General features: G+C 29.3%; 1 protein-coding gene across 1 annotated transcript in view; it reads right to left on the minus strand.

Moving 5' to 3' along the window:
* Nucleotides 1-12948, minus strand: part of LOC132941714 (uncharacterized) — a 74357-nt gene that overhangs the window by 10757 nt on the left and 50652 nt on the right. Inside the window, exon 3 of the mRNA XM_061009864.1 lies at nt 525-727. Within this exon, the coding sequence (XP_060865847.1) occupies nt 525-727 (203 nt within the window). The remainder of the gene's footprint in view (nt 1-524; nt 728-12948) is intronic.

Raw genomic sequence — 12948 nt, forward strand, 5'->3', positions numbered from 1 at the left:
CTTAACCGTCAAACTGCCCAAGTATGTATATCTACAATAATGTTTGAAATTGACCTTAAAGGTAATTGCTTATTTTTTAATGTTTTAAAGTCATAACAAAACCGTTATAATGTATACCTATGTTAAACAATATTTGTATGAATTATTATTATAAACTATAATATCATTTATAAATTGTCATCGAGACGGTATTTCGTCATAGGTACTATAAAACAAATTTTATGTCTTGTTTTTTTTATAAAGGATGTCGTGTGATGTTCATTATTTTGAATCCGTACGATAGAGGTAAACAGGATACAGAAACTGGGTGTTGGTATCTCATTTCAGTTCACTTGTTTCGAATCAGTCTATCACTTTTTGTATATCTACGAAGATGTTTTGAAGCACGTAGAAGGCCTACTTAATATCAAGATGGTCGATGGCGTTTATAATTTGTACTCGTGATCAAATTATAAAAAGTTTACTATTAAATAAATTATTATTATTATTATTATTATTATTATAAATTATTATATTATAGGCACCCGGAAATACGGAAGTAACGAAATGTTTATTTCCTCCTCCTCTTGCCATATATGTTTTCAGCATGTTATCGTTTGGATAGCGACCAGCTTCGTCGGGTTTCGTGTCATCCCAGTAACGTTGACTCTTGGTGGAATCCAAAATGGCTGAGACCGTGGCCAAAGACCAGGCCATTAGAAGCACTGCGTTCCAATACATTTGGTCTCTACACGGTATAAACATAAAAAAATTCAAAGGTTTAATTAGTTTATATCTTGGAGTATAATGTATCAAAAGGGAAAAGTTAAATAAATCGGTTTTGACATAGACTATCTAAGATTATCGTCAATAGCTTGAGAGGTTCATAGAATTTGCTAAATTATTAACTAAGTTACCTATAACCTATATAGTGTATATCTAATGTGCAGGTTGTATAAAAATATAAAAACCAATCACGTACATAGAGTCTTGTGTCGTCTTTTTGTTCACAATATTTTATAGTTATTATATTATAGGTATTCTTAGTGGAAAAAAATAGACAATATAGAAGTTATTTTCGTTATGTATTGTTTAAGAAAATTTTAATGAAAAATATCGTTTGTTAGATGATAAATTATAGTGAATTATTGTTCATACGAATACGACCTTTCAGTGATTTAGACAACAACATTAAATGGAGACACTCCGCAATTTTGTGTTCATCTTTCGATGTTTCTACAATATTAGTGCTATCTAATATCAATGGTGGAATCATGTAGTGGCAACGAACTCGAGTTTCGGTATGTTCTAATTATATGTAATGTTATCGAGGCGCAAATATCACTGTCATAAAATAAACCCTGTATTATACCATATTATATTTATTGGAATTTATACCCGTATAATATATACCGTGTACAAGTTCAAAGTGTGAACACTAATTTTAATAGGTGTTAAAATACAATATACATTTTTAAAACACTAAAGTTCTTAAAACTTGGAGTAGGTACATGTCAACAAGAACAATATTTTTTTCATAGCTTATATATTTTTTTATTACAGAATACAGCTTAACTCAATAATAACAACGTTTTGTTGTATCGTAACAATTGACTTATCTGCAGAGCCATAGTTGAGTCTTGAATATTATAAACTTACTTATAAAGAACTTGATTTAAAATTTAAACATTCCACTACAATATTTTGTACTAGGTAGGTACCTTGCTTTAGATATATTTTGTAGTTAATAAGATATTTAACATTTTTCAAAACGGCAATGTTATACATTTTACATTACAGTGTTTATAGCAAGGAGATTGCTACAACCGTTACCTATCCAAAATACAAATATGAAGACATGAACTCAGATTAAAATCGTAATATAACCTATTTTTTAATTCAAAACATTCGCATTGTGTATTTACCAACAGTATAATGTACATAGATTTCAAACGACATATGGCTACGGGCTTGGACATTACCTACCATTAGTGTAACTACCTTTAACGTACCTACGCTATAATAATAATAATATTATATATATTATAGTGCATTCGAAAAATATTCGAACTTTCATTTTCGCCATACATTTGAAATATATTTGACATTTTGAAATGCATTCAAAGTTGGACACGAGGTTCCTCAAAACTGAACGAAATTAAAAACACCTTCCTCCTCGTATGGCCCTCACCACCGGACCTCGCAAGGAAAATAGAAAACTCAATCGACAGAAACATAAATTTTGCGAGATCAACCTCCGAATGAAAGTCGAATAGAAACATAAGTACTTATTAGTTATCGGCAGTGTTCGGACTTATCTAGATAATTATTTGTTCATCTTTTATCTTACCTAGATAAATAGTTACGAGGTATCTAAACGTTCATCTTAGATAATATTTTTACTAATCTAAATAAATTCATCTAGATACATTTTTTATTGATACAAATCGCGAAATTATACAAACGCGTTTTAAATATTTATACAGATTATCAAACCAAGTTTATGGTTTATAAATAATGTAATTATTTTTATTTATATCATCATTATTATTATGTTTCTAGTGCCCAACATACCTACAATTAAAACCCATTAAAAAAAAAAAAATTGTATCTTTTTCTTATCTAGATAAATAAGTATTCATCTTTATCTTTATCTAGATACATTTGAGTTCCATTATTTTTATCTTTATCTAGATAAAAAAATACTTATCTAATCCGAACACTGGACTTATCGGTACGTTATTGGTATTGTACACTGGTATTGTTTCCCTGCAATTTACAATTTTGAAAACTGACACAGCCAATCTAATCTTAGTATTCGTATTGTTTTTATTTAAAGTCCGATCTAACAGTGTTTATTCACAGAAATCGACATTAACTATAGTCATTACCTAAGTACAAGACATACATACTATTATTATTATATCGATGCCTAAGTACTATTTAAATGTCGATTTCAGCCAACGTTTTATTTTATTTTAAAAATACTACAAGCTTGGATTCACTATTACAAAATTTAAATCCGTTGAATTTTTCTAATACCTTAGGACATTATATGGGATGTTTAAGCTGATTGCAGACGTACATTATAAAAGTAATTAATGAATTAAAATTGAATGCAACGTCGAATAGTTAATTCGGCATGATATTACACCATCCGTTGAATATTATATGGATTCTTTCAGATTTTGTTCTCCCGAAAGTTCGACTAATACTATTATACATACACCACAAGTATAATAACAACATATGTACGTACCCGTATAATAATATATTATGTAAAACAGTTTTAATCATATTCGTTTGATAACATTATAATAACACCTTAAACTATATTATTATAATACGTTCGTGTGGGGATGTGCTTACTATATTATTATACTTATAAACAGTACATAAGCTACGAGGAATACTGCCGAATAGCAATTGGTTTCTCGTTCATAATATTGTTATAGTTTCGTGATTGTAAATAATTATTAAAACAGTATTTAACCAGAATAAGCGCATCGAATTATTGCATAATAATATTGTTACATAATAATATGCCATCTTCAAGTGCGAGTGGAAGAGTTCGTAATAAATATTATGGCGGTATATTGTGCTACGGAGTTTTAAGGGTTTTCGAAAATATAATAATTCTCGTTTAACTGAAATGTCTTTGTTATGCAAACACAATAACATAAAAAGTTTCGGCGCGACGTGACGTAACGGTTATTATTGGCTTTATTGATAATATTTTTATTCATTGTACAATATATATACCATGCCGAATCGCGTAATTATTGCGTTTGTATGTTATGCATTTCAAAATGTCGAATATACTTCAAATGTATCGCGAAAATGAAAGTTCGAATATTTTTCGAATGCATAATATAATATGTACGACATAATTATTACTATACAGCGTAGGTACACGAAATGTAGGTACATAATATATATATATATATATCGTATATGCGTAAGTATATATAAATATGTGTATTGGGATTTTAGGATTATGTGTTGCGGCGTCGTCGAAGTCGCGCCAAGCCGCGTGACTGTAATTTTCGACGACGAATAAAACTTTTTGTTTGCACAATACATATAGGTACTTAAAATTCATCGGATGACGACGGCAGTAACACGGACGCGAATGGGTACCTACGTGGGGTTGGTAAAAAATTAATCTTTTGAAACCCGTGTTTTTAGGTTTAACCGTTGCAGGCAGGTCTTAAAGGATACATAAAAATATTATTATTTTTTACGTTCCGTTTAATTATTGTGGCCAGTCTATACGTCTACGAAGCACATAATAATAATAATAATAATAATAATATGAAATATACCGTTTTAACTATATATATAGACGAATTTCGCATAGTCGACGTTGATCGTCAAATGAGTGACGGTATATAATAATATTGTGAACACCTCTAATCGGTTTTTGTTTCGTAGCTTATAAATAATAAATCATTGTGTGTGTTTAATTATAACTGTTATGTATTTGTTGTTAAATAAACGAAAAGTTCAGACGTTAGATATTATCTTTTGAACGTGCTTTATATTATAATAATAATGAAGCGCAACGTCTTATTAATTGTTTAACTCGACAACGGTTATTGCGGACATTAAAAATATAAAATTTGAAATCAATAATTAAAAAAAATATATTTATATATTTTCCATTTTTTTTTTCTAAAAATAGTTTAACTTTTTGTTTGAGATCAAGTTTAATTTTTTCTGTCAATCGCCCGGAATGAGTTTCGGGAGAACATCGATCGAAACCACGGAGAGCGTTTTCCTATAAGCTTATAACATCATCTATATAGGAATTACTAGAATCTAGACGGTAATAATATTATATTATTATGTAACTTCGTCTCTGAACCCAAAACTGGAATATAAAATTAAATGTGAAAAAAAAAAAAAAATCGAAAATTATTACGAGTTTGATTTAGGTAGGTGTCTGGTGTATAGTGGGTATATTTTATCAAATTTCAACCAAAGTTATTTTATGTGCACGCCACTGCACGCAGGGTTTTTCAAACCGACCTTTACAGTTAATTAAGTAATTTGTTCCGCACACGTAATAGTTATCGTCACTTATCTGATGAAATGTCAATGTGTATACGAAAATCGAATAGCCATTAGTATCCCTATATTTACGATCCAAGTTGGGTTAGTATATTATTTTTGTTTGTGCGTGAGCGCGTTATCTTTTACTTGGCGTTATAAACTTCCGTACGTTTACACTGACAAGTTACTTACGACTTTACGACCCGTAACGGTAGTAGTGGGTAGGCACTGTTGCAAAAGGTCATATATCAACAAAAAAAGTGTTCTTGTTTTTTTTTTTACTACTTATTATAAGTTATAACCGAGTTCAAACAGCTGATCAGCAAACAAGACGAATACCTAAGATGTTTGATGTTGATTTTTTTTTTTTGTCATAATGACAACAATACGAGAATAGAAACCAGAAGATACTTATTCAGACTTGAGAATATATTATGTTACAGATGGTACTTTTTTTTGTTTTGAACTATAATGTACGATCAATGTTTATTAGTCAAATTATATAATTTATGATTTCAATAATAAATTATTAATATCCCTATGATATTTGCAGTGGCAGACTAAATATTATTGTTATGAAAACAGACCCCCTGATTGTGAATGACACGTCAGTAAAGAAATAATATTCATTCGTTGCGATTATCAACAACCGACACCTTTCGAGTCTTAATTATTCAAGCCGTATAAGGTGTAAAATAATTTAGTTGATTGGCCTATAATGTAAATTTTTATCAAAGCGTAAATTTAAAATGCTTAACAGCGACTCGCGCACGAGTTGTTTCAATTGTTTTTCTTAATATTTTGAAATACGACGCGTAAAAAAATATAATAGGTCCCATTTATAAAGTAAACCGAGAAAGGTGAACGTCATACATGTTTGTATTATTCATGAAGTCATATGTGTTTCACTATACGTTATTTTATTATTATTATTATTAAAAATATATTTTTAAAATACAACGCAATGAGCCTTACAAGGCGTAAAATACTCAGAAAAATTGTTTATAAAAAAAAACCACTCATAACAGTCATAACTCCGTAAACTTTATTTATGTGTCACGATTAAAACAAATAAGAGTAGTAAAGTTAAAGTTATTTTCATAACTCTTTAGATTATTACTATTTAGGTGCTATAGGTATAGTATACAATAAGACGAAAAAGCAATTGCGTACGTATCATTGTATTTATAATGTTTAAAACCTATAGTAATAATAATTATAATTTATAATTTTAAGAAATATTGTATGAACATCAAATATATACATATAGGTATTCGAATATTCTATATTTGTGTGGGTACTAAAAAACACGTGTACCTATATTATATCCGTAAATCATTCAAGTTCACAATTTCAGTTATATAGTAGAATTTTATTTTAAATTATGTTTTCTTCTGGCAACATATTGAATATTCAATGTTTATATTGAGAATTGGATTTTGTAAAAAAAAAATATATACCTGTGCACATTTACAAATGCATATTAAAATATGTGAATTGTGAAATATGCATTATGTCTGTTATCCATGTACGTAAAACGGGCTTAGAGCTTGTTTTCATATTTTATTGTTGTAACGAAATTACAAATACCTGCAGTTTATATATTCAGATAGAAATAATACGTCAAATAATCGTTGAATAACACACACACACACACACACATATATACCTATATTATATATTATTCGACAACACGTTCTGAAATAAATAATAATAAGTATAAGTAGGCGACAGGCGTATAAAAAATGTACACCTTGCTATTGGGTACCATATTATAATGATATGCATACAAAAACTTTAAAAAAAAAAATATGAACGATAATAAGGACGCATGTCAGATGTTTTGTGTCTTGATATAGCGGAGTTTGTTGGAAAAAATATAACAGCAAGTACTCAAGGCGTAGTCGTACACAATAACATACTGACATTAAATAACATCGAGTGTAAAGACATACATTATTTCTTTTATTCGACCCCTTGCAGGACGTGTATTCCAGACATTCGCACCTCTTTAACGAATTCACAAATGACAATCATTAGCGTGCCGATCATCAACACCGTTTAAACGAGAACTTTATTATATACCCGCGGAAGTTTAATTTGTATTTTTCAATCGAATTAACTGAACGTTAATTTTAAAACGCAAGAATTCTACGCCTTTATAGTAGGCATATGTGGTTTAAACCACACAGAAACCACACAGAAACTTTAATGGCATCCCAATGTGCCAACATTTGACTGACGTCGCGGTTCATAATCGCATCACACGCCTAAGTATAAGTCTCCGAAATTGTTATAATTTGTTTCGTCCGCCTTATAATACATCATGGTAATTGTATACCTACGCTGTAAAATTATATTTAATTATAGTGGGTACGCTAAATTTCGGTTTGTTTTTGTCGTTTTGTAAAACGATATTTTGCTTACGTATCAAATACTAACTACCTACCTACGGCGGATAACATTAAAATATTTTAATCACGAAAAGTATACGAAATCTGAATTTTAACGGGAGACTAGGACGTATGCATAATAATATGTAATGAAATGTAAATTAATTCGAGGTTGAAAAAAAATCTCTGTTTAGAAAAGGGTCAACCTCAAACGAATTTTGGGCGACATATGACGCATATATTATTATCATAAGCATTTAAGCCCATCACAGATAACATATAATAATAACGGTAAAACGGTTAAGCCCCGTTCTTATATTATTATTATTATTATATTGTAAACACGAGCAGCTGGAAGAACAGCTAAATCGGATTTTTTTCCCGACATTTGAATGTGACGTCGTCGATTGGAGGAGATACTTAGAGTACAAAAAAAAATTTAAAAAATGTATAGCCACGTGTTTAACTCGTAGGTATATGCGCGATCGAAAGTTAATCTCGAGCACCTACATGAGGATATTGATGACTTGAAAATTGTGTTGTAATTCTCTTTACATTTTTTTTCCACCCCAAAAGTTCGGATAACCATTAACGGCATATCGCAGAGTAGGTACCTATATAATACACATATTATGTATATGTAACCGTCTTGTCTAACCGTCTTTATGATATTATTTATATGGTCTGAGATAACGTGTTTAATAATATTATGATGTCGGCAAAAACGCTAACACTAACAATATACCGCGCACGAATAAAAATAAAATAATTTAATAATCTCAAAAAGAACAAAATAATATTAATAATATATTTATAAAAAAATATAATCTAATAAGATAGATATATCTGCAGGGAAACTTCTGCGCGTATAGGTACCGCGCACGAATAAATATAAAATAATTTTACAATCTCAAAAAGAATATAACAATATTAATAATATATATTTATAAAAAAAATATAATCTAATAAGATAAATATCTGCGGGGAGACCTGTGCGCGTGATATAGGTACCATACTTGTGGTTAATGAAATATGCACGTCTCGGGTCAAAAAAGCGATCTCGATCTTCTATTTAATAACGTCTCGCCAAACGTAATTTTATTGCCGGCAAAAATGAATATATATTTTTTTTCATTCCTTCAATTTCTTTTCTTTTTTTTTTGTCATGGTCCCTGGAGTGGGTACAAAGGCGAGTCGGCGACGGCGTTATTTCAAAATATCTGTAATTTATTTAGCTACGGTAATTATTTTCCGTGGAGTGCTGCAGCGGGTCGAGCGATGATACTCTATATCTCTCACGCCGGAAAATCACTCCGACGAGTGGCCGGCTGAAGATCGAGTGCCTACCCTGCGCAGGTATTAAATGTCAAACGACCAAAGACAGCGCAGTAAGTATATCCGCTTCTCGTTCACTGTCTATATATACCTAACAGGTAGGTAGGTATTAAAATATAATAAAACCGATAGTATTATTTGTGCGCGTCGTTCGTTTTATGTCGCGAGGGATGCGTCTGGAGTGTCTGCAGTATACCGGCGTTATAGACACCCCCCCCCCCCCCCTCCCCAAAGCTGTTGTATATTGGTACTGCTATTATGTTTAGTATTAAATTAGGTATCCGATTCGCGGAAGTAGGAAAACGTGAAATTTCCGCAAAAAAAATCCACAGGTATAGGTACTACTCTCAATTGTATATTGTTCAAAAATAGGTATTAGAAATGAAATTAATTGCGCAGGTACGCCAAAAATAATATATCGTAATAAAACACTATTACACGATTGCACTATCGTCGCGGAGTTGTGTTTACCAGTCGAGTACCGTAGTTGTATACCGTTAAAAGTGCCGAAAGTATTTAATCATCGTTAAGTGATTTTTGCTTTCACAGCGAGTCGAGTTTTTTTTGTCGGGATTTCGTTTCCGGGAAATTTTTTTATTATTTCCGCGTTGATATTTCAGTATTTGTCGTATACCTTTATTATTTTTTAAAATATGTTCTATGCCTCGACGATGAAGATATAATGATAAGTGAAAAGACGTGAATTGTAACGATCAAGTGCATATAGATTATGGCAAAGGATAATATTATAGATTGAGCCCGGTAAGACATGAAATAACGATAGATATGCGTGATAATGATTCGTGCTGGAAAACAGACGTACGTCATAAAAGCGTTAACAGAATATATGGTTTATAAAAATGATTAATGGCATACAATTTTTTTTTTAAATTTAGAGGTATATATAATGATTATAATAATAGTAATTTTTCTCTTAACGTTAATATTGTTGAAATTAAATTACTTCAATATAATATATATATAATAGCAATGTCGAATAGAAATAACATATTTTGCATTTTTACTTCGTTTGAATTTATTATAAAACGCATAGAATTCAAAATAAATAAAAGCGATAATTGTATAAAAGACAAATTCTGTTATAGTTTGATTAAATATGACGTATAAAACGATAAGTGCCCAACTATACAAATTTAGTTATATGTCTCTATGTCCAAACAGAAAAACAAACTTTATAAAGAGGGCCATTATCACTGATTTGTGTATAAAAAAAATTACAATGGACCATAATTTTATTCGTCAACTATAATAATGAATAATGAAACTCGGATTACATTTTACTGGATTGGATATTTGTTAAAAATATGTGTATGGTAATTTGAACAGATTTTAACATCAAATTAATTTAAGGTTTTGTCACACTTTTAAGTATTTAAGAAGAGAATAATTAAGTGTATACACTATACGTATGTTATATTTAAGTGTCTTTAGAACTGTTTATGATATGATATTATAAATGTACTTCAAGTTTAAAATATTATAAAAAAAATTATTAAATTCAAGTACAGTTTTTTTTAAACAATTTTGATTTAATTTTTTTTTGTCCAATTAATTAATAATTATTTACATTTACAAGACATGTATACAAGTTTTGAATTTCACTTATTATGACTTATGAGTGTCATTCACGTAGATATAACTATATTGTTTTGAATTAATATTTACACATTAACGACAGCAATTTAAATATTTTGAATGTAATATTATGCCATCGTCATGTTAATAATCTATTTTAATTTTAAAAGAGTATCATCAATAAAAATTCCGATTTGATTAAGATATAATTTATTTAGTTATTTAAATGATTTATATTAATACACAAATTTTAACCGCGATCAAAACATTTAGGTAGGAGAAAAATTTTTAGTATTAAAAGTACAGATTAAATATTAATAGATTATAATATCTTACTACATACATGTTATATATAAATATTATTGCTTTCTAGTTTTTTGTAGTTACAACAGTAGTTAACAAGTATTAATGTTACCGCACAATTAATGCACGTGTGTATGAAGTACCTATCTTGTAACGATGTTTTTAATAATTAGTTCACAAAATAAATTAAATAGATCAATTCAAAAGTTGTTTTATTTTATTATTTTTGAAAAGGTACCTACGAAAAGAACTTTTGATTTTTACGGTGGATGAATAACATAAATATTAAAAGTATTTATTAATTATTATTTGATTGCATTGATTGAAACACGACAAAGTAGATTTATTTTATCGAGGATTCAAGCAAGTAACTCGTAATCCGTTGATATAAAATATAATATTTTAATGTTTTATTGCTTACTTATAAATATCTGCACTCAGAAATAACAAAACATATTATTGATCCAACATCACTTTTGAAAAAGTCAATTAAGCTCTGGTTTTATAAAACATTTTGAAATTTACGTAAAAATTCAACACTGATTTCATTATTAGTTTTAACTTCTAAGTGTATGCGCATACTACGGAATATTTTGTTCATTACCAGCTATACTTTTTCTTAGTTTTTATTATGAATCTATTTTATATTTTGTATGATACTATTATTATTTATTTCATTAAGAATGTACAAAACATTTGTTTCTGTTAAACTTCTCTAATATAGCGTAACTGATTCAAACACATTTCACTGTACACCAACATAAGTGTTCGACTTGCTGAAAAAACTAAACAAGTCCGCGTTTTGAAACTTTGCAGGAAGATAGAAAAAAATTTAACGGTTTGAACAATTCTTGGAAATTACACTAATTTCCAATTTTGAATTCTATGAAATATACCGGAAATGTAAGGACACTGTTGATTCGTCTGTGTTCCTACATACCTACATAAAAATGTAATGAACTCGACCTGACATATCCGACTCATCCGGTTACTTCCCCACGACTCCACAAGTATCTTTTTCTATTTTTTAATGGCAAATTTACTATATTATAATTTTAAACAAAACAAAACTAATTTGAGTTAAACCAAGTCGTAGAATATATACTTATGCACATTACTTATTTTTACTTTTATTTTAAAACGTGGACCATTATTTGCAGCAAAATCGGGTAAGTCCAGATTTATCTGATTCTTGCACAAAAAAAAAACAAAACCTACGGAAGTCCATTTCCTATGAAAACTAAAATATCAAATATAACGCGGATTAATCTCTGATTGTTGCACGGTCTCTAGAGGACATAAACATTTATTTAATTCCATGTAAAAGTGAATTTTCAAAAGGAGTTGACACGTCTGGTTTTTGTTCAATTAATCGATAATATGATTTAACAATCGCTATTGTTGTGGTAGATGCATGATGACATTGTCACACCTGTGCCTGTAATATAATTGATTGGGTTTCTCACACAATATAGTACGATCTTCATTGAAGCAAATATAATGCAATAGTGTTTGGTTTAGGTGAAATATGTAATTAGGAACGGATTCACTAATCATCGATCTAGGTCCGAATGCAATTTGTGTTAGTTGTTTTAACATTAGTCGTGTGTACGTTATACATATTGCAAACACACATAGTTCATTGATATTTTGTTTGATCTCGGTTTCAAAATTACTGGTAAAATAAACGACGTAAGATTGGAACAAATTTATTTGATTTTATGTGAAATATATACTATTTTGAAAACAATTTTTTTTCTAAAACAATACGCAGTCACGCACCTTATATATTATGTGGCTGTATATAAATTATTTCTACGATATATAGTTTATACATATATTTTAGCTAACATAATAATTTGTCAGTTAGTTACTGACGATATTTTTCTAACTCATTTTTTAGCACTATAGCTTTTTATTTTTAATAGTTATATTTCGGTACTAATATGTATTACTGTTAAATATTAATACGAATTATTTTAAATGTACCTAACACAAAGTGCACATTAATATTAAATTTTACAGGTTTCTCGTGGTAGTAATGATATTATAATTTATAATTGAATAGAATAACATTTATTATAACTGCAGAACAATGAACAGTGAACGTAACATCCAATTATGCTACTAGCGAATTCTAAACTAGGTCCATTCAGTTTAATCAAATCCATTTATGTTATGTCGTACGTAATAATATAATGAGCTTTAGAGTTCAATTACGATTCAACTTATTTAACAACAAATTTAAACTGCGTAGATATTGAGCAGTTCAATATGGATTCTGCGG

Source organism: Metopolophium dirhodum, chromosome 3 (genome assembly GCF_019925205.1).
Source record: "Metopolophium dirhodum isolate CAU chromosome 3, ASM1992520v1, whole genome shotgun sequence".
Classification (NCBI taxonomy): Eukaryota; Metazoa; Arthropoda; class Insecta; order Hemiptera; family Aphididae; genus Metopolophium; species Metopolophium dirhodum.